Raw genomic sequence first — 23,246 nt, 5'->3', positions numbered from 1 at the left:
TGTAGCAGAAGTGAACTATGCAAAAAAAAAAATTTGATGTGCTTGGGGGCCAAGAGGGAGACACCCAAAGAGTGGTGCTTCTTTGACCATCATGGTCCATGGAATCTCCCGCAACCTCTCTCTCTCTCTCTCTCTCTCTCTCTCTATATATATATATATATATTATAAGTTTTTTTCAACTATTAACTGCCATATATTAGATTATGATCTTTCAAAGCTTAACTAACATGTTGAGTAATCTTTGGACCAGATTTGGCGCATATGTTTGTGTTTGTTAATTCTTTTTCAACCTAATTAAATTTTTTAGTATCATTATAATTAATTTATAATTATTATTTTTCAACATAAATATTTTTCACTAATACGTAGTGTGTGACATTTTTGACAATTTAATGGTTGTTCTATCACTGACTTACTCTTCTAATTTAAACAAACTAATAATCCATTATTAAAAGTTAAAACTATCAAATGTGAAAATGATTGTGTCAAGTTGATCGATTAGTTTTTTTTTTGAATTGTAGGTGAATGAAGTTGGGCCCGACCAAGTAATATGTTAATTTCTATGTCTTGCTTTGGACTCATGGGTGACCTAATAATGTGGGATCCAAATTGAAAAATTACTTGATGATGTTTTCTTCTTTTGCTTATTCCAATCAAATTCACTTAATAATTAATTAAAAGCAAAACCGTTCATTATAATTACTCTTTCACAACCTCGAGCATCGACTATAATGTTAATTAATTGAATAACCTGAGAATATCGGGACATATGCTTGTTTTCAACTCCCCGAAGCATTTCGTCGCTTGCTACACCCTTCCTCTAATTAGCATATATGATTATACTTGTAAAAACTTTCTTCGTCATAATTATTTTTACCCATCACTAATTTCTTTCTCAAATTTTAGTTTATATTAAATTATCAATTTAGCCAAAGTTTATTACCCAATGATCATTGTGACCAACTTCTAGTTCTAAATATTTTAATCAACTACTTCTCCCAATAATCAAACATTTATTAAGGAGTTTGTTCAAAACCCTAATGATAAGTGGCTAATATTCTTTAGGTGTAATAAGATCTCTCTGTTTAGAATATTCTAATCATCTCCCAAATTCAAGGGTTTCCTTATTTTATGTATTAGTTTTATAGTCTTAACTTTTTCTTTAGGGTAAATTATTAAAGTTTTAACTGTTAACTGCCAATTAGGGAAATAATAAGCAGTCTATTAAAATAATCTTATATTACATGCTTTAAATTAAGGTCTTGAGACACGGGATCTTAATTGTTCACTTTTTTCTTCTTTGAATTTACATATTTCGATTAACAAATCTTTTTAAGTTTACCAATGCCGTAATTTTCGCCCTTTAATGAGATTCTAGGCTTAATATTTTCTCTATCTATTTCATCTTATAATAGTAATATTTTAAGAAATTGGTATTGTGATAAATTAAGAGACAATTCTTGGGAGAGAAGTTTTGTATTGTATACCCCAAATCTATAAGCAATGCATAATTTGGGTGTTGGGTCTCCCATGCAATATTATTTTAATATCTTTAGGTAATTATGTAAGGATATCAAGTAACAACAAACATGGTTAGGTAAGTTAGGTTTTGTATTTATCAGACAAAATAGAAACATACACTTTATACATCCATTTTCAAGAAATTAACCTAGACTATGACACAAGCTCTAGCTAGTTATTCCTTATAAATTATTCATTTACCTAAATTATAATAACATAAATTTTGTGATAAAAATATTGTGACTTGTGGGTGAGTTGATTGATAATTGTTGTTGTCAAGTATAAGGTAGACATTCATGAAAATGAAGTATTATCTCTCTAAAAATGCCATATTCGCCATGGACCTACGAAAAGGTGGTACACTAGCTAGTGTTTCCCAACCGGTTGAGATTTTTCATTACATAGTAGTATTAAGTACCTCATCCTTGGTGATTTAAATTATGGAGTATGTATTCTATCTTCCTAAGTAATATGTTTCATGTTGGTCTTAAATAGATTCATGTTCAAATGGGTCATTGGGAATGCAGCAATCTGTGTGGATTTTAGGGTTATGGAATATTCAAATGATATGGTTGATTAAACATGAAGGAGGTTTTCTTCTTAGTTGGATGAAGAATTATTATATGCTGGATAAAGTATTTCAAAGATAAGAGACATGTAGTTATAGCTACTAGTATAAGATTATTCATTATAGTCCCATAGCTTTGTAGCTAGTTCATTAGAGAGAGAGAGAGAGAGTAACTTATTTTTCAAAAGACCAAAAGACATGCATGATTCATGAAAGAGTACTAATATACTACAAACTTTTGAGAATTTCAACATTAACTTTTCCTTAAAATTTTCTTATCACTTTAACGACTAAACGGTTACATAGGGTTCTTTAAGTAAATGGATTTCATATAGATATAGTTATAAAAATAAGCTTAAAAGATAAGATTGCTTTAAAAGTGGTATTTATGGGGTCCATGCATGATAAAGCTAACCCTAAAAAAAAGTCCTAGAGTAACATGGAGATAATGAATTATAGTATCTCTCTTCCCCCCCCCCCCCCCCCCCCCCCCCCCCCTTTTTTTTCTGTTGAAGTTCTTTTTCCCTTCCCCTCACACAATGGGCAGGAAGATATTTAAATTTTGGGTTATTTCCCTAATGGCCCCCTACTTTGTGACCAGCTTCCCGCCTGGCCCCCTACTTTACGAGAAATACCCATATGACCCCCTATTACCGTTAACAAATTCGGTCGGCCGGCGACCTCTGCCGGAGAAGGTGATGAGGTGGCCTAACAGATGAGGTGGCGTGACATGGCAAAGAGAGAAAAAGAGATGGAGGAGAGAGAGTGACGGAAAGTTAAAGTTAACGGTAATAGGGGGTCATATGGGTATTTCTCGTAAAGTAGGGGGCCAGGCGGGAAGCTGGTCACAAAGTAGGGGGCCATTAGAGAAATAACCCTTAAATTTTCTACGTTTTTTTTTTTAGAACTAAATTTTCAAGTTCAAGAGGAAACACTTAAAGTGTTTTTACACTATTTTGTTTGCTTGTTGATACTTTTGAGGGGTCCGCCTAAAACAAGATGGTAGAATTCAAGAAGACATTTAGATTTCTTAAATGATTCATGATCAATGAGAAAATATGAGTTCAATCTTTATAATTAGCTCTCACATTTAAATACCATAAGAAAAAGATATAATGGGATAACTTATAATTTTTGAGAGATGTTAAATTTGTGGTTATCCCATTCAAAACTAATTGTCAATGAGTGGAGAATACCTAGATATTATATTCTTGGTTGCTAAATAGTCCATCTCCTGTGTAGGACTAGTCTCACACGCCCACTCACGTGTGACATGGTTAGCCTCACACATTTTTTTTTTCGGGTGACGTGGAGCACATGTGGTTTTTAAGCCTATCAAGTGTGGTCCTAGCTCTGATACCGAGAAAGAAAAAAAATTGTATTGAATTCTTTTAAGAAAACTAAATAGAAACATAAGCTAAATTCCGACGTAAGTCCGGCGGATGGTAGCCATTAATGGGCAGTCACAGGCTAAGCGGAAGACTATGATTGACTAACTATCCCTAAAATCTTTGCTCTTATACAGTGTTAAGTTTGTGGACATTTAACTCAAAACCAATTGACAACGAGTGTAGAGGACATAGACATTATATTTTTAGTTGCTAGATAGCCTTATCTCATGTGTGACTATTCTCACAAAAGACATAGGCTTTAGATATTCAAAACTCTTTTACTTCATATGAATTTGGTTATAAAATTTAAAAAGGTCGTTATTTATACTCTTATAAAATAGAATTAATAAATGATGAAAATTTACATCGCATGCATCAACATTTGTCTTGTGACAACGTTGTTTCAAAGTGCGCAACCAACTGAACAAGCAGTGAAACTAATGTCTTTTGGTGTCGAGAGTAGCGGTAGGCCGGTAGCTAGAGTCCTGATGTCACAAATAAGGTTTTACTTTAGCCTGTTGTTTATTGTTGTTGGACTTTAATAGCACAGTAAAGTGTCGTTTAGCAACACTAAAAAAAGTAACTTTTTTACTTTTTTTTTTTTTAGGGGAACAGCCAATAAATAAATCGGAATAAAAGTACATGCAACCAATCACTTCCCAAAGAAAAAACACTCAAAAAAAACTTTCTTACTTATTTAAGTAGAAAAGTGAAAAATTTAGTTTGGTAACGTAAAAAATTCCGACTTCAATTAAGTTAAAATTTGACTTTCTTTTGTAGTTCAGATTTTTAGCTTTTGACTTCAAAGTAAAGTTACTTTTGTTCAACACATACATAAATTTTACTTTACCAAAATTTTTCTTTGTTTGTCTCCGCTCCACCACCACAACTAAACTTCCACCACACTTTGTACCACCACCACCTCAAACGCCACCACCACCGCATCTTAACCACCTCCACCGCATCTCAACCACCACTATAACTCACCCACCACCACCATACATCGACCATCACCTCTCCGCATCACCACCACCACCGCACCTCCAACGTCACCATACCATACCTTTACCACCACCAACCTCCACCTCCACTACCATACCTCCACCACCACCATTATCCCATACTTTCGTCGTACATCCTCTACCAACACCATACATCCACACCACCATCATACCTCCACCAACACCATCCTCATACATCCACCACCATCTACATACCTTCACCACCACAACCACCGCGGCCACCGAACTCTACCACGCCTCAATCGCACAATATCATAACCACCATTACGCTTTCATCACCATACCTCCAAGGATCCACTACCACCACCACAACCACAACTACCACCTATATTGCCGCCACCTTTTTCAAAAGAGTAATCATGAAATTTTCAAATAAATTCAATTAAATCAAACATCTTTATGAGAAAAAGAAAAATAGAAAAATAATTACATCACCAAACTAACTTTTTGACTTTTTTACTTATAAGTAACATTTTTGCCAAATATACTTTTGATAATTTTTAAACTTTTTTGAAGCAAAAGAACTTCTACTACAAGCAAAAGTACTTATACTTTCGGTTGCCAAATGACACCTGGGTCCACTATTAACACAAAATAGACCAACATTCCAAAACAAATACAAATTTTGAAATGCACCAAACAAATCATTTTTGCATACACTATTTTTTGGTATTCATAAATATTTTTTGCATGACATTTATATTATTGCATTAAACAAAACGTAAATAACTCTATACATTTTACTGTTGAAATTAACGCAATTTGGTTTGTGCTAGGTATAAAACAAGCATATCCTTACACATATCTACAGATTCACTAAACAATCAACATATTAATGACACATTTGTGTATTTGTACGAGGCAAAAACAAATATAAAAGAAAAAAGACTTTTTATTTATTTTATATTAAGTTTTGACCTTGAACCAATATATTTTTTTTATTTTGGACAAATAACCATGCACCCAATCTCAAAAGGGAGGTGCCTATAATTTTGTTTACGTCAGCTAAATCCAAGCTCCTGTGCTAAAACTATGTGCACTCAGTAGCCTGCCACCAAGTTTGGTGGTGCCTCTTGGGCCATAATTGCGCTAGGAAGCCCACTAATAATCGGACCCCGATACTTCTCTTCTTTTTCTTTTGTTTTTTTGTTGAAAGTTCTCTTGTGTTTTCTTTTGGTGCAAGCATTCAAGCAATACTTCTCTTCTTGGTCATCATGATTTTTCTCCTCTATGTGTTAATAACACAACACACAGACATCCACACACTAAGTCAAACCAATGTTCTTTTATTAAACATAGTATAACAAGTACTAAAATTTCCATCTTTCAACAAAAAAAAAAAAGTACTAAAATTTCCATGGAATGTGATAGTCCCACGAAGCTGGCGACAGTGTCCGAAGCTTGGGTTGTAGATGTATGCCTAAGCTTTGGTAAGTGGCGAGGCGTTTTGGTAGGTTTGTGGAGGCTTCGGCAAGAAAGAAACCTCGTACTTGTGGGCTTGAGTTTGGGATGTCAAAGACTCAAAAGCGAAGACAATGTTTAACGGCTAAAATGGGATCCAACAAATATCAATGCTCTCGTTCTTAGAAAATATCAGAGAAGTTCTATACGTACTCCACATTGTTAAAAGACATGAACCCTCACAAATTTGGCTTAAGAAGGTCCTGAATTCCCCCAAAAAACTATAGTATTAAAATTGAAGTTGATCAAGTCACACCGGGTTCTATAAGTCAATGTCATATTGTGGTTGAATCTAACAATGGATAATATGACTTCATAAAAGAAATCATATAAGAGAGAATGGAAAAGTGGTCTTTCTTTGCTTGTTAAACAAAGTCTAATCCTTTCAACAAAAAAAAGAAAGAGTTAATTCCTATATGGCCCCCTACTTTATGACCAGCTTCCTTTATGGCCCCCAAATTTCTGTAAATTCAAATATGACCCCCTATTTTCATGGAAATGTCATAACTACCCTTCCCAATTAATATACTTTCAAAATAAAATTAAAAACAAAATCCTAAATTCTACCGGCGACCTTCATGTGAGTGCTGACTTGGAGAGAGAGAGAGAGAGGTGAGTGAAATTTTTTATTTTTTTTTTTAAGTTTGAAGGTCGCCGGCCGGAAAATTTTCCGGCCGGCGACCTTCATGAGAGTGCTGACTTGGAGAGAGAGAGAGGTGAGTTGGAGAGATAGGCGACGTGGAGAGAGATGAGTGGTGGAGAGGGAAGTGAGGTGGAATTTAGGATTTTGTTTTTAATTTTATTTTGAAAATATATTAATGGGAAGGGTAGTTAAGACATTTCCATGAAAATAGGGGGTCATATTTGAATTTACAGAAATTTGGGGGCCATAAAGGAAGCTGGTCACAAAGTAGGGGGCCATATAGGAATTAACTCAAAAAGAAAAGAAAACAAAGTCTAATCCAAGTTTTGCTCCTAATCTTCCTTCATCACAAAAAAAAAAAAGTTTTGCTCCTAATCTCACTCAAGTAACAATCTAATGTTAATTTGACGTCCCCAACCAAACTTCTTCTCTATCCATCAGATATTCAACTACTACACTTTCACGACCTAGTTTTTTCCCCTCAGATTCATAAGGAGGTAACTCTTCATTTGGGTGATCTTCTTTCTCCAAAATAAAATCTGGGTATCTTCCTTTTTCCGAAAATAAAATCTGGGTATCTATCAGAAATCCATGGCTCTCAGTATTTTATTCATTCTCATCATAGTCTTCTTCTTCATACTTCCTGCAAATACCCATCTTCTTCAATCCAAATCCAATGAAAAAGAAGGGTTAATTTCTCTACTGATCTCTAAAAAGGGTCTTGATTTTGGCAAGGATATTTTGATAAAAGAGGCGATCTCATCTCTAACTCCCCTTCAACTACCTAATATTGAAAAGTCTAAGAGTATACCAATTATTGGAAGTGTTCATATGGCTTTGTCAAATATCACAATCTATCAAATTGATGTTTCTTCTTCATCTTCTATTAATCCCGGAGATACTGGTATATCAATTGTTGCTTCAGGTGCAACTGCAAATTTGAGTATGAATTGGTACTATTCTTATACTTCTTGGGTTTTTGTTCCTATTAAAATCTCAGATAGAGGGAAAGCTTCTATTCAGGTAAAACTAGCTCCACTTTTGAAGTCTTTTAGTATACCTCTTGGTAGATATTAATTGTAATGTTATAACCTTTTAGGTTTTGTTATGTGTAATTAGAAGCTATGCTGCAGTGGCAGAATAAACCCTCCAAATTCTCCACATCTATGGAACTGTTTACAGCAAATCAACTAATAGCAATATCATCTCTTAGTTCAAGACTTCACTAAAACAGTTTTAGATATGACTTGAAATTCATTGAGTATTCTTTATGCACTCGATTGGGTTACAACGAAATAAAAGAAACCGCAAAAGAAACAATGGAGACAATCACTCGCACACAAAAACACTAGAAATTGCGTGGTTCAATCTAAAAAACCTACTCCGTGGCGAAAGCAGCCAGATGTATGAAGAACAAGATAATAGAGATTTCTCAAGAGCTTTCTTATCAATAACCCTAGCACTGTGCGCCTCCTCTATCTCTCCACCAGCCCACATACACACACACACACACACCAAAATCCAAAATTTTGCTAGGGGGCCAAAACCGTTTTTAGGATACTTTTCAACACAATGTTATCTAGAACTTGAGAGATCATTACAAGTATCAATTTGGTTACCCAAATAATTGCTTCAGAAAATGAATGACACTGATCCTCAGTTTCAGTTGTAGTAATCAGATATCGAAAAAGATTGGATTTAGTACTTGTGTCTATGAAAGGGGTAACAGTTCTAGATCTCATGTTGTATAAAGGAGTATTACGTTATTCCTTGGGATCCGACCAAAATAGGATTTGATTTATTTCTATATATTATATGTAATTTGTTCTTGTTACTTCAAAGGGTAGCACTAGCACACACATACGCCCCTTCAATCTATTTCTTTATCTCCCCATGAATTGTATGCTTGTAACAATAGGGACAAAATTTTCTCAATTCGAATCGACTAGGTGTATTGTGTCAATCCTTTTGAGTAAGATATCTGGAAGTACCGGGTGATTCCTTATTAACACTGTTTCGGACACCACTAGTACATTCCAAAATAACTCAGACTCTTTACCTTGGGCATGAACCTTCTTTGAATTTTGGATTCGCTCAACGCTTCGCTTTTTTATCCGCAACGAAAAAAAAAGTAAAAAAAAAGAAGTTACTAACTCGAAATCCAATTATGAAAGATTTCATTGCAATCAATGGAGCAATAGTAATAAGTAATACAATAATTTCTAACTATTAATTATTTCTAACCCTAGTACAATATTTCGTTTAAGTATCTTGTGTTTGTTGCCCTAGAAATACATTTATTGCTATTTGCGTACTCCTCCTATTAATTATTAATAGTAAAATTTGAGCGCAACTGTGTGCTCTCAGCAAATGGAAATTGATGACTTATGCTTCTAGGTAAGGTTGAAGGCATGGAAGTCGGGCTTAGCTTTGGCTTGGTGAATCAAGGAGGAACCCTGAAACTGTCCCTCATAGAATGTGGCTGTACTGTGAAGGGTCTTTCTATCATTCTTGACGGTGGAGCTTCATGGTTTTATCAAGGGTAGGCAACCTTAGTCCAATTTCTTGTTCTTGTTGACAAGTAGAACTTTATCTTGTTCGATTAGTAAAAACAACGGGAGGTGGAAGCTTGTTCGAGTAATCTGTACCCTCTGGATAATTTTTCCAATTAGTCCTTTTTTGCATGTCTAGGTTGGTGGATGCTTTTGAAAGCCGAATAAAGGCAGCCGTTGAAAGTACAATTAGCAAGAAAATTAGAGAAGGAATCTTAAAGCTTGATTCCTTATTGGAAGTGCTTCCTAAAGAAATCCCTGTGGATGATATAGCTTCCTTGAATGTCACATTCGTGAATGGGCTGTCGCTGGATAATTCTTCTATCGGGCTTGAAATTGACGGATCATTTACCGCAACAGAAAAAGTTATATTTCCCAACTATGACGGCGAGAACTCACTGTCTTCAGCTTCATGTGAGGATCCGTTAAAGATGATATGGATTTCATTGGACCAAGCTGTATTTAACTCTGCCTCAGATGTATACTTCAATGTAAGTTTTACATTTATGAATCTTAATCTTAGTCTTAATCTGCTTTACTAAAATATTGTTTCGTACCAGAATGGATCAATGAAGTGGATTGTCACAAAAGTACCTGAGCAATCTCTCTTGAACACTGCTGGATGGAGATTCATTATTCCTCAACTATACAAGAAATACCCGAATGATGACATGAGGCTTAATATTTCTTTAACCAATCCTCCAGCCATTAGAATCTCCTCAGAAAAGATTGATACTACGATTTACTCGGATATGATAATTGAAGTTATGGATGGAAATGAAATAGTTCAAGTTGCATGCATCTCTGTGGTAAGCTTGATATGAAATGTCATAAACTGTAAATCTGATCTCCGGTTTAAATTGAAATACGAACGGGCACCTAAATATTTCTTAAATGTTTTCTCAAAGATAAATATTAATGTCTTTCGCAATAACTGATGCAGTTCTTTTCTGGTCCAGATGGTTAGTGCCTCGGGTTCAGCAGAAATCTCAAGGAACAACCTAGGTGGGAGTGTTGATTTGGATGATTTTACTCTGTCACTAAAATGGAGCAAAATCGGTAGTTTCCACATGCATCTAATTCAGGTAAATGTAACTTCATCTTTGGTGGTATTTGTTTCTTTTCGAATTCATATATGAAATTTGACTTGGAGATATTAAGTTACTCGTGTCAGATTCCAAAATGTTCATGTTTTTCCTTATTGTCTGAAATAACCTGAAATGAGGCACTCTTGACTAAAACTAGTCCAATTCAGGCGACTAAAAGAACAAACACTGCCTAGTTTCATCTTGTTCGAGATGAATGTATTTGTCATGTTTTGGACAATATTGGTTACATCTTAATAGTATTTATTGGTTGTTTATTGCAGTCGGTGATGTGGTCTTTCATCAAAACAGTGGCCTTGCCATATGCTAACTCACACTTAAGGAAAGGGTTCCCCTTGCCGATCTTTCACGGATTCACCCTTGAAAATGCTAGTCTCCTCTACGCCGATTCGAAGATCATGGTCTGCAGTGATGTTACTTTCACAGGCTCTTTACTGTTCAAGTAGATGTTCTCTCTTTGACAGTTTGATCTCAAGAAATGATGTTATATCTTGTATAAAGCCACAGAATTTCATTTGTTGCCTCTTAATGAAGGATTCTTCTTTGGACTCCACCTTCAACTTTGAATGCTTTATTTGCCAGTAACGTCCAACTTGTAGGGTGTAAGCAATGTCATCGAATAGAAAAATAAAACTGGAACCAATACTCGATAGATATTAGCAACAGAGCATTTGTATATAAAAGGAAATTACCGATTCTAATAGATGGTCTGATTTCAAACACAAGTTAATAAAAGGCAAAAGCCAACCTTTATGATTACGTATTATAGTCCCCCATTATTAAAAAAACTAAATCCATCTCATTACCACCTTCTTATGGGCAGATAAAAATTAATTTTGATGTTGTGGTTAACGATGAAATTACAACGTTAGTTAGGGGTGGTTAGTCGAGATATTGAAGGTAATTTTGTTGGTGCTAGGTGATTATTTATGGCTACAAATGTATCATAAAGGCGTGTTGAGAAAAACCACAGTAGAGAGATTTGGTCCATTATTTCTAAGATTTTTAGTGAAGTTGCTGTTTTAGAAAGTTATTTGTTCACCACGGCCTTCACTTACGTTTAATAAAATAACTCACGAATTAGCTAGATCTGTTTTTGGCAAGTTCTCGCATTCGGGGTATGATTATTAAAGGGGTTTGTTCTTAGATTTGCTTTTACCAATAATGTGATTCTCGGAATTTGCAAACATTCCATAAATCTGGTGGGCACTGACAAACCATGAATTTGAGCTACTAAAGGCTTGCTTCATCGACAATATTTTGTTTTTGTCAATAGTATATATATTTACTCCCTTAATACCTCTTCTATTTCTTTCTGTGTGTGTTCGTGTGTGTTGTTGAGGAAGGCGCATACGAATAGAAGAAGCAGGCCGCGGGATGGCAGCACAACTCTAGGAGGAGAGGCCGAGAGGCTGAGCCCCCCACATCTTCTCATCACTCACTCTCTTCAGGTTTCATTCGCCTCCTCCTCCTCTTTGTTTTTTTTTGCCCTAAATCAATTTTAGGGTTCACACCCTCCCACCAAATCGAGATCGACACCCCATCCTACTTGTTATCATCGATTGTTAGTTAGAATTCTCCATTTAACCTCATCATCCTACTTGTTAAATCTCTCCAGAAATTTGACATCCACCCATCCACTTTGTTTGGAAATCTCTTTGATTGACTTGTCTCTCTCTCTATATATATATATAACTGTAAAATTGATTGTAGTTCACTATGAGCTAGAAATCTAGTAATTGAGTTGGGTGTCTTTCACTTTTTTGCCTTATAGTATCGTCAATTCAGACATGATTGTTTTAAGAAGATATAACATCATCTAACTACGAATTCAAAAAAAAGTGGTATATGCTCTTCAACCTCGCTAACTTGGCATTTATTTGCACTTCAGAAAAAAATCCAAAAAAAAAAACACCCTCTTACTCTTATCTCTCATTTTGTGCAGTCCAGGATATAACAAAAGATGGCGAAAAATAGTAAGGAGGAACCAAGCACAGCTCCGCAGCCTGACCGCTGGTACAATCTAACCCTAGGTTCATCCCTTAAGGAGGATCATTCTTCCACCAACAAGTTCTGCACTCTAAGATGTAAGTTCCCTTCAAGGTTTTCAAATACGTTTTCACGCCTCAACGAGCTCACAAGGCCAGGCGGTGGGTGCCTTGAGGCAAAAAAAAGAAATGGACATCAGTCCTAATGGGATCATCAACCAAGGATGTGGTTATCATCATCTAAGTCATCACTACATTGGCATATGCCTTACGTAGAAGATGCATACGTTTTCTTTTTGTTAGGCTAAAATACGTACGCCTCCAGGCGTCTCGTGACCGCCTACGCCTCAACCGTTTTTCAAACATTGGTTCCCCTACCCTCCATTAACAAACCTTACAAAGCTGTTGATTGTTGTTTTCTGCATCTATTTTTCTCTTTGCTGTTGATTTTGTTGCTAGTTTCCTTACAATAATATATGCTCATTCGGAAATGCCAGATGAGTTCAAACCGGCATCTATAGATAAGAGTCAAGCGGGAACCCTTCATAAAAACAAGGACAATAGGGTTACCGTAGAGTTCCAAAACAATCAACCCGGAAAACAAAAGGTGTCCTTCGAAGGTAGCAGTGAGGATTACAAGGACAATGATGCTGTCCTCTTCTTCGACGGGAAGACCTTCCGCCTAGAACGTCTCCATAGAGCTGTCAAACGATTGAGGCATCTCCGTCTGCCTGGAGAATCCTCTGCTGCCCATCCTGTACCAGCCCTTCCCCCAACTACCACTGACTCCCGTTCTCCTCCACTTCCCTCTGGAAAGTCATCTGTCAAATCACATGCTCCCAATAAAACTTCATTTGCTACTCCCCCTCCTGTTCAGGTATGTCATGCTTACCCTAGATATTAATTATTTCAAGCTCGCCCGCAGTTACTATTATTGAAACGCCGTCGATGGTATTCTTTATGCTTGGCTTCTCATTTATGTATATGTTTAAATTAAAATCTCTATTTGCAATTTTCATGTTTTTCCGATTCCGAGATATGGCCATTACTTCAAACACACATTCTGAGTTTTGTAGGTTAATCTAGCACATCAATGTTCACAAGGATTTGTTTATGGCACCTAAGCTAGTTATAAATATTGGAACTCTTTTGCTTACATGTGTATTGTCAATCTTTTATTTTATTACTCAAATTTTTGTTGCAAAATGGCTTAAGTGCAGTTTAGTTATATACTCATATTATGGAGTCATCTGGGTAGATGTGCATTTTATTGCCTTAACGTAGTATAAAAATGTCAGAATCACGAGGCCGATTTCTTAATCCATCATCCAATCCATTGGCATCTTAGTCTTGAAGATATATAAATAATCAAATATCACAATCATATGCAAAAATCTATTTAGTTTCACCGAGATAGAGTAACTAATAGCATCTTCAAGACTCATGTAACAATCAAGGGGAAGCCGTTCTCTTCTTTGAGGGTGTATTGTTTTACTGGATTTTATGTTTTAGCTTGAGTGCTTGACGCCGTTGTACGCAGTACTCTCTAGATAAATCGTATTGAAGATTGATTCAAGTTGTCAGAAAATTTTATGTTTCTTTCACATTTACTATTTTGGATATCTGCATGCTGTGAATCGAAGCTTATTATAATATATGGAGAAGTGTATTCATCCATCTTGTTTGTCTTTCTTGAAAATTCTTCTGAAAACTATCTGTTGCTAAAAATGTGTTTTTTAATGGACTGATGCAGGTTGAAGTGGAAAGAATTGATGTTGTAGAATCTGAGAGCCCAGGTTTGTTTTGTTGATACACTGAAGTGATCGTTAAATAAAAAGTACATGTATTTACTTAGATCAGTGAGAGTTTTATGATATTTTTGATCAGGTGCAAAGCGTAATGGTGGTAGGGTAGTCGATAATTACACACGAAATCCATCACCCGGACTACTAGCAGATACAAAGAGTGAGGAAGACCAGGATCTAGTGATTGACGATGATACTGATGGTAATGGTACTCCTCCGGCTAACCGAGTGGATCTTGAGAAGAGTGAAAGAGAAGTGAAGATAGGAGGCGGGTTTGACATAAACCTGCCAAGTCAGAATGACACAGATGATGAGATTGCTGACGTGGATCTAAGTGATGACGATGGAGATAAAAGACCAAATGCTGCAGACGCTTTGAAGGCGCAGGCGGAGAATGAAAAAGAAAAAGCGAGTTCGAGTTCAAGTGAGAGCAGTGAGAGTGGAAGCAGTGGGAGTGGAAGCAGCAGCAGTGATAGTGAAGCTAGCGAGGACGACTCCATCACCTCTATCTGACTATGAGGTGTTTATCGGACTCCCTCGAGAGATAGGGGCAGAAACACCACAGAGTTCCTAGATCTTAGCTGTTAATACAAGGCTCTGAGCCTGTGAGTGAGGTCTTAGTTTTCACAATTCCTTGTTTTGTCCACTAGAAATTCAATTTTTATAAATCACAATTCGGCCGGGTGGCTTGGACAGCAGGTTGACTAAAAGTTGGAAGAGGTTATTGTTGTTGTTGCCTCTTGTGCCTAAATTCAAATAAGAATGTAGGTATTGTGTTTGAAGTCTATTCAGAACAAATGTTTACTTATTTAGTGACCTATGAGTATTAATATTGCTACATCTTATTTGATTTTGAATAGGTAGTTTGATTAGAAATTAGTATTAAGATTCATTATTCTTGTAAAAATAATTCCACATCGATGGTGAGACAGTGTGTTGTTCTCCTCTTAAGAGGTTAAACACCATTTTCTAGTGAGTCCTATAAGTGCCAAAGCGGACAATATCACTCAAAAGGCTGGTCTACGTCATCATATATCTTGATTAATTCAATAGAATTATTGACCCATAGTGGAAGAATGACCACTTATGAAATTCTATTTTAGTAATGTTCTATAACCTTATTAACAAAGTTATTCTCACTCATAGTTAGAGAATGTATGATTTGTGTTATACTCTAAAACCTACAAGTGAAGGTGGTGTGACAATGAAGTACTATCACATTATGAAGTGCACTCTAAATCCTGAACACCTCAACATATATTGTCTTATATTCTTGTACCAACTCACTATGTAGTGGAAGTCACAAAAGGAAAGCTATGTGATGTTCCATTAGGCACTAATTTCAGTCAAAATACGTTTTTTAATAGGCACTCATTTCAGTCAAAATACGTATCCTATCAGGACTTAGAGAAAGAAAAGACCGAAGTTAGTGCTTGAAATAGAGACATAGTGTGTTCGATTTTGTCTCTACATTTAAAACGTAAAGAATAATACTAGAGAGCAAGAAAAACGAGGCAGATTCTGAGTAAAAAATTTATGATGTTTGTCGTGGTTCCCTGTTAAGCAATCCACATGTGAACTCTGTCTAGTTTTTCTTGTTTTATTTTTAAGCTTTCTAATATCATAGAAGACAGGTGTGATTAAGATATAAGAGTATGTATAAAATATGATACGCAAGAGTTGTACCAAAGTTATCCTCCCTCATCTTGGGAACCTCTTCCCCTTCTGCCTTACATAACGCTTGTTGGTCTCCCTCCTTCTTCTCTTTTACCCTCTCCCCCAATAATACCTTCTCTCTCCTAAAACTCTCTCTTCTTTCTCTCACTAAGTGAAGTCCTCTTAATAGTAGTAGTAGTAGTTCACATATTCAAGCAACAAGTAAAAAAGAAGGTGCAAAATATGCAGAAAGATACAATATCCAAGAAGAAGAAGAAATTGGCTGTGATCAAAAGAGTATTCTTTCTCAGTCTCAAAATCATGTTAGATTTCCATGATAATGATCAAGATTCATGATGACTTCTCATATACAGAAGCAGAAATGGGTTTTCATCAAGTGAAAAAAATATTCTCTAGCTAAGAATATTATGGTTGATTAATTAGTTGTTGGTGTACATGGGAAAGCCAGGCATTTCTCTCTCTCTCTATCTATCTATCTTGTTAATTTCTCTTTTATTTTCACCTAATTAATGTCATCATTTTTTTCCTCTTAAGTCTTGAGTTATGTTTTATAGGAAATTAAGTTGAAGAAATAGTATGAGAAGGTAGATATATATTTGTGTGAACTTCCTTTAAAATCTTAAGCGGAAGGAGATTATCATGATTATAAGTGACTTAGAATTTGGTACTTAGAGGATGACATGTTTCCTCATTTGAAAAATAAAACCGGTTTCCACCGTAGTTAAATTTTGAAAAAAAACGTTGTCTTTTAGTGAATTCCAGGTCATTATGTCATCTCTAAATCATCCTTTAGTAACTCTATCATCTCCCTAAAATAAAAAGTGTCCGGGAACAAGAAAAATTGGATGGGTTGTTTGCTTACGATGATTTTAATCCACTGAATCGCGAATCACAACAACCCACATAAGATTTATGTTCAGGTCTGCCTAGCTTTTCTTGTTCCCCACTATTACCGTCTCACTCCTTATTTTATATTTGTAAGATATGAATAATTTTTCATTATTTATGTTTTAATTAGTCCACCGTAACACCATTTACATTGACCACTCACCACAATCAAGGTTGAATATCAACTTAAAACTTGATAAAACATGAACTAGAAAGTGGGTATCTATTAATTTATGATTTCCATTTAATAATAAAAAAAGAAAGAAAAATGTAATTTTTAAAATTTAAATTTAAATAAAGGGAACTTGCTTAAGTTTGATTTGTAAAATGAATCATTTTGGAGCTAATACCAAACTAAACTCACATAAAGCATCTTATTTAGGCTTGATTTATACCTATTTTAAGTATAATTACAAAATTATAAAAGACAATATAGCAAGAGTATGAAAGTTAGGTACATTGTCTATTCCATCCTACCAATCTAAACAAATTGAATGCATAATAAAATTTTAAGGTCTGATTTATGTATACTTCTCACCCACTAATTAATTAGTAAACAAATAATCTTTTTTGTCGAACTACATTAATGTTCTTCCATTGATTGACAGCTTTCTCCTTTTTGTTGGCTCATTTTCTTAATTTTTAATTAAACATAGAATAAAGACACTAGAAAACGAGCAAAAGATTACTCGGAAAATCATGAAAATCAGAAAACTCTTATGTCTATCAAGAACTACACTTTATATTACAAATGAGATTGGGAAGTTGCTCTATAGTTAAGAAGAGATATCGATTTCGTCTCATTTTGGGATATGTATTTTATTACCAAGATAATATAATTTTGTTTCGTTAAGGAGAAGTGCATTTGTACTAATATTACATTAGCCACGCATTTTTAAAATGTGTCACTCATTCACTCTTGACGTGTTTAATGACAGTGTCTGTATCTTTAGCCTATAAGTTATGCCTTCTCTCAATTACTTATAACGTACCCAATGCCAATAATCTTGGTTGGAGTGGTTCGAAGTTTAGCCTTTCACTTTAGAGTTATTGGGTTCGAAGTACGCTGACAATTTAAGTCTTACATATTGTTTTTTCAACAGAAAATTTGTGCTCTCTAAGCACAGATTATTCTAATAAATGGGTGATTCTTGCCTTGGTCAAATGATGATTTAATGTGCATATTTTGGGTTTTGTGGTGAATTAAGTGACCCTTTCATGACAAGTCAAGGTTTTTAGGTGTGCCTAATAAGTTTGTGAACCTTGTCGGGTGGTCTTCAAAATCCTGCCTGCGCTAATCCCAATGTATATATAGTAAGTAGCTGAAGAACCTGTTTTGGTTTTGACCTTTGGAACCAAATCTTTTACATTTCAATCCAAAAATTCAACCATTCAGATCTATTGACTAAACAATCCTGATGACGGGGGAGCCTAAGACAGTGAGTCATTATTAACGATTGAGATTTATAGAGAATATCGATCCATCAAGAGAGAGTTGGCCCCATCCATCATCTCAGCACTACTAGAAGACCTTTTGTTTGTCTTCTATGGTCATTGAACTTCGGCTCTCAAATCATTTTGGGGAAACTAAAATGGCAGCGTAAGTGGTTGGGGGGGGGGGGGGGGGGGGGTCTAAGACGAAATTAAAATATCAATATTACCATTTACACACAAAAGAGGTCTAGTCAGAATTTGAACCATACATTCTGTCTAAGATCCAGATTAGAGACCCATACCAACCATTGGGGGGGTGCAAAATATATAGTACATGGGATGTGTTTGGACTTAGGCTGGCTTTGTGGCCAACCCTTCTTTTCTGGCCAACTAAAATCAACACAAATATTGGAAGAATATTAGTTGGGCGATGAAATACAACCGTGACATGGGACGGAAGTTTTTGGCATGAATTATTTGGCTTCAATCCAAATCCAACGATTTAGATTCACTCGAATCCAACAATTGAATTTGTTTTCGCGTCAAATCCACGCCTAAATTGTGGTCTCCCAATTTTTTTTTTTTCATGAAATAAGAGGGGGAGAAGTGCATGTGAGAATGCACAGAGTTTTTGACCAGGAAAAGGAGAGATAGAAGTGAAGAAATAAAGTAATGTAGTTGAAGGGTATATGTGGGAGGTCCAAGGAATGACGTCTTTTTAAGAAAGAAACATCTGCACACACACACGCACACAAAGAGACAGCTAAAAGAAAGAAATAATCCTTTTCGTCTTTTGATATATTTCATTTTCACAAGAAAGATTTCCTTCTCTTCCACCACTCACCACCCACCACTCACCACTCACCACCCACCACTCACCACTCACCACTCACCACCCACCACTCACCACTCACCACCCACCACTCACCACTCACCACTCACCACTCACCACCACAGTGTGTGTGTATGTTAGGAACTTAGGATCTGGCTAGCTAGTAAATGAATTTAATAAGTAGTATAAGGGGTTATAAAAGGTGTATGTATATTTGACCATAACGACATAATTAAGGAGCCCACGTGCATTCTCTCTCTCTCTCTCTCAAGCAGTACAAGTTAAAAGTTATAAATAACTGTATGAAAATCTATCACAAAACATATAAAAGTCCAACAAGTTTGATAAAAATCTATTCAACTCTTACTTTGTTTCAATCTTCTTTTTTACTTCTTTGTTTGGTCTCTCTCTCTCTCTCTCTCTCTCTCTCTAATAGAGTACTACTACTATATATACTAGGGGAAAGAAATGAATGAAAGTAGAGAGAGAGGATTTTTTTTTGTTGGAAATTGAAATTGGTGGGGAGTGTTAGCTCCATTCCATGAATCCCGTGTTTGTTTGTTTGTCTGTCATGTACGGAAGTTGTCTTCACAAGATAATGAGACCCATGACATCTTTATTTCCCCTCCCTTTCTTCTTCTTCTTCTACTACTCACAAGTCACAAACCAACCAAATATATACTACCCTTATACTTTTACTCCTTGATTAGAAATTGAGTTGCCAATGACTACTACTCGCCATTGTATTTAATTACTCTATTCATTTTACCATAAAGACTACAATACTAGTATTTACTTTTATTGTCTTCTTCATAAATGTGAATCTTATTTTGAGTATTTTGTCTTGTGTTTTCACTATGAAAGTATAACTCAATCTTTTAGTGTGATAAAAGTTTTTTGGTTGTCTCTACAAACTATGTTTCAATTATTGTCATGCTGCCTACACGCATGGAGCAGTCTGAGTACACGCATGGAGCAGTCTGAGTACGTAGAGAGGTACGTGTACATGATCAAGGCCCACAATTCTCAAGTCCATTTAGGTACTACGACCAAAAGGGACAATCTTAAAGATTGATTCTACTACATGTTCCACCATATGAAAATGAAAGAAATCTAGCTAGGAGAAGAAGATCTATGCATAGATTATTAGACACTCGGAATTAGTAACTAATTTTTGGAGAGAAACTAACATTATTAACATCTTTGTGTTAGATTTTGTTGAAATATTAAATGAACTAAAAATCTAACTTATGGTGTATATTAACAGTGTCATTAATGATTGATAAACAACATCTTTTGTGTAAGCCTGTAAGGGGAGAGTGACAGTTTAAGACTACTAGTACTTTGCACAGTTGAAGACTAGTACTTTACATGACCCTCTCAATCTCATCATGAAAAGAAAAAGAAACTCCCATACTTACCCCTCTGGCCCTCTCATTCCTTGACAAAAAAAAACCCCTCTCATAAAAGAAGAAAAAAAAACAGTCCATGTGACATACTAATGGTTGCAGGAACACTGAGTTTTAGGTCAACTATTTTATTTCTTTCTTTTACCTCAATCCTAGCTAGTAGTGGTAGAATATAGGCCAATGACTTTACAACCACCACCTCCTTTTTTTTTTTTTTTTTTTTTTTTGTTGAAAAAGAACTCAAATTAACTAGCCACATCATTCTGCAAGGAGATCATTGAGTGCCATTGTCGACTGGTCCGCTTCTGTCTGCCCCATTTCGCCAATTTGTCTGCCATCGTATTCACCGTTCTTGGCACGTGAGTGAATCTTGCATCCATAAAGTTTGATAATAGATCCCCGAAGTTGACCAGCAACTTTTTTGTTTGCCACCCGATATCTCTAGAGTTGTCGTTGAGGTAATTAATTATACTTAGATTGTCGCTTTCTATATGGAGATGTGTGATTTGTTGACATTTCGCCCATTGTACTGCGTTAAGAATAGCCAAACCTTCACATTCCTCTGCTGTTTGCCCTCTGGTGGTCTCCGCCTTAGCAGTCACAAAGTCTCCCTTTTCATCGTATAGTATCCAACCTATGCCAGCTGGTTCCGTGCACGCTAAGAAGGATGCGTCCACATTGAATTTGAGGAACGGGGACTCTGGTGGAAGCCATTTGATGTTGTCTTTTGCTTTCTCGCCTTTGGTTTGTATCTTTATTGATGTGGTATAATTTTGGATTATAGTAATTACCTGCATAGGGTTAGTGGTTTTCGAAGAAAAACATTTATCACATCGCGTCTTCCAAATAAACCACATAATTTTTGCCATTAACGACATATCATCACTCGTCATAGTTTTCCAGAACATTATCCAGTCCAGAATGTTGGTAAAGTTATCAGGTCTGAGACCGAAGTGCAGCCAAATCGCCCGCGCGAATTGGCAATGAAGTAAAATATGAGTGATCGTTTCCGTGTGTTCGCAAAACATACAAGTGTAAATATTACCAATATATCTGCCAATTTTTCCTCGAACTGGTAAACTGTTAGTACAACATTTCCACAAGAATAGTTTAATTCTCGGTATGGTTGCGATTTTCCAGATAAAGTTCCATTCCATCGTCGTGTGTTGTTGAGTGCCGTACTTTAAATGGTTATACATGGTTTTGATCGTGAAGTTACCTGATTTGGTGAGAGTCCAGATCATCGTGTCCTGAGCATTGGGTTGGATATTGATACTGAGGATCGCTTTACCTACATCATCGTCAAAATATAGCATTAATATGTTCCTATTCCATTTATTGTCTAGCATGAGGTCCGCCACATTGTTAAACGGGCAATTGTGCCTATTCGGAATAGGCGGTTTATGATTTGGGATCCAATAATCCTCCCAAATATTAATCTGATGCCCTCTGTTGACATCCCAGAATATGAGATTAGTAATCTGAGGCACGCATGCCAAAAAATTTGGACCATTTCTCGATTTGTGCGTGTCATCCTTGCGCAGGGGCCATGCTAATCTTCTCTGTATCGTTCCAATTTATTGTTTACTTGCACTTAATTAAGAAATCCCCATCTACCAAATTAACAAATGATCCCTATATAGCTAATTAAGGACTACCTCTTTCACCTATAACATACCCATAAAATGGAATAGATATTCCTCTTCATGATTGTATGTAAGATTGATTTTACCGGCCCAAGATATTGTTTTTAATCATCTACATAATTCTTCCCCTTTTGGTCTATACGTTTCATTTCGTTAACATCATAAAATGGTATAGGCATGCTCTCACCCAACTAAAAGAGTTCACGATGCATTAGAACATAAAATTTCAGTGTTAAAATTATTGGAGTTAACAGCAAACCAAGTTTCGCAATGACAATTTAAAATATTTATCACATTTGAAAAAGTAGTAAAGCTACTCATTCATTATAAAATAATAGTACTCCATTTTTTTGATGAGAGAATAGTACTCCATTTGAAAAAGTTAAAAGCAAACCCTAATCAACAACCAACCAATGCTCACCCTTTATATATATATATACGCGTGGGCCTATGCTCAACTTCCAGAGCCCAACCAAGTAAATATGGGCTTAGGGAACATTCTAACCTTTGAGGCTTATGACATTGTGTTTCACAAACTCGACCATTTCCCAGTACTCCTCAATCACCTTTAAATCTGCACCGTTCCTCAAAAGCTGAGGGAAAAACAACCAAATCCCAGTAACATATGTGAACATACCCACTAACATCATCGAGATCAACGGATGAAACTGAAACCGTCCGATCAACGCTTTCTTCACACCAACCTCCATTGCTAAGCAGATCCCATGGATAAGAAAGAACCACGTCACCTCCCCAGTAGGTCCCACACGAGTGATATGGAAGTACATGACTTCGTGCATAATTCCCGAGACCAAAAAGCTCGCCAGCAAAGCTGGAAGGAGGGCCCACATTTTCCCCAACATCGGGGTAGAAATACTCTGTACGGGACCGTATACCGTAGACCGCAGAATACTACTAGCAGCCAAATTCCATCTTCGCCCCCAAAAGTCTTGTAAAGAAGTTGATAGATAGGGTTCGTTAAAAAACGGTTCTAGCTCTACATGGAACAAGATTCGTACCAGGATTTGAACAAAACCAAGGGTGATTTCGGCGAAAAGATAGATATGAATACTATAGAAAATAACAATGATTTTAGGGTTTATTTGTTGTTTATAATCATAAACACGGATTAGTAAAGCAAAGAGTAAGACTTTAATTGCAAGATTTATATGAGACATAATAGAATTTGCAGACGTTTTGATTTGGGGGGATGGGTTTGGTTTAATTCTAATGGGAACACAAGCAATGGAGAAGAAATGGAGAAAAGTGATTGGGTTTTTGGAGAGAGAAAGTGGGCCTTGAT

General features: G+C 35.9%; 2 protein-coding genes and 1 non-coding gene across 4 annotated transcripts; 2 read left to right on the top strand and 1 right to left on the bottom strand.

The window, feature by feature from the left end:
• The first annotated feature begins 6,951 nt into the window (after nt 1-6,951).
• Nucleotides 6,952-10,817, top strand: LOC147560674 (putative BPI/LBP family protein At1g04970). Its single transcript, XM_086662790.1, has 6 exons — nt 6,952-7,629; nt 9,009-9,148; nt 9,298-9,649; nt 9,719-9,967; nt 10,118-10,243; nt 10,528-10,817. Exons 1-6 carry the CDS (start codon nt 7,198-7,200, stop codon nt 10,708-10,710), a joined length of 1,482 nt encoding a protein of 493 aa, XP_086518916.1. The 5' UTR covers nt 6,952-7,197; the 3' UTR covers nt 10,711-10,817.
• Nucleotides 10,818-11,185: 368 nt separating this feature from the next.
• LOC147560673 (RNA polymerase II transcription elongation factor) lies at nt 11,186-14,897 on the top strand. 2 transcript variants are annotated; one of them, XM_086662791.1, is made up of 5 exons: nt 11,186-11,715; nt 12,210-12,351; nt 12,750-13,129; nt 14,006-14,048; nt 14,140-14,897. In XM_086662791.1, exons 2-5 carry the CDS (start codon nt 12,228-12,230, stop codon nt 14,568-14,570), a joined length of 978 nt encoding a protein of 325 aa, XP_086518917.1. In that variant the 5' UTR covers nt 11,186-11,715; nt 12,210-12,227; the 3' UTR covers nt 14,571-14,897. The 2 variants fall into 2 exon arrangements, with proteins under 2 accessions (XP_086518917.1, XP_086518918.1); XM_086662792.1 differs by having other exon boundaries at nt 11,647-12,108.
• A 6,898-nt stretch (nt 14,898-21,795) lies between these two features.
• Nucleotides 21,796-21,903, bottom strand: LOC147560672 (U6 spliceosomal RNA). The gene has a single exon (XR_015235537.1). It is a non-coding gene; the product is annotated as a U6 spliceosomal RNA (small nuclear RNA).
• Between the last annotated feature and the right edge of the window lie 1,343 nt (nt 21,904-23,246).

This window comes from Eschscholzia californica, unplaced genomic scaffold, assembly GCF_041429995.1.
Source record: "Eschscholzia californica isolate CP2 unplaced genomic scaffold, dmEscCali1.0.p SCAF_2, whole genome shotgun sequence".
NCBI lineage: Eukaryota > Viridiplantae > Streptophyta > Magnoliopsida > Ranunculales > Papaveraceae > Eschscholzia > Eschscholzia californica.
The sequence above is the reverse complement of the archived record's forward strand: the minus strand, read 5'-3'. Positions and strand labels throughout refer to the sequence as shown.

Coding starts and splice junctions, on each gene's coding strand:
- LOC147560674 (XM_086662790.1), top strand. CDS start 7,198: ATGGCTCTCAGTATTTTATTCATTCTCATCATAGTCTTCTTCTTCATA. Junction 7,630..9,008: donor GAGGGAAAGCTTCTATTCAG/GTAAAACTAGCT, acceptor CTTCTAGGTAAG/GTTGAAGGCATGGAAGTCGG. Junction 9,149..9,297: donor GCTTCATGGTTTTATCAAGG/GTAGGCAACCTT, acceptor TTGCATGTCTAG/GTTGGTGGATGCTTTTGAAA.
- LOC147560673 (XM_086662791.1), top strand. CDS start 12,228: ATGGCGAAAAATAGTAAGGAGGAACCAAGCACAGCTCCGCAGCCTGAC. Junction 12,352..12,749: donor CAAGTTCTGCACTCTAAGAT/GTAAGTTCCCTT, acceptor CGGAAATGCCAG/ATGAGTTCAAACCGGCATCT. Junction 14,049..14,139: donor TGTAGAATCTGAGAGCCCAG/GTTTGTTTTGTT, acceptor ATTTTTGATCAG/GTGCAAAGCGTAATGGTGGT.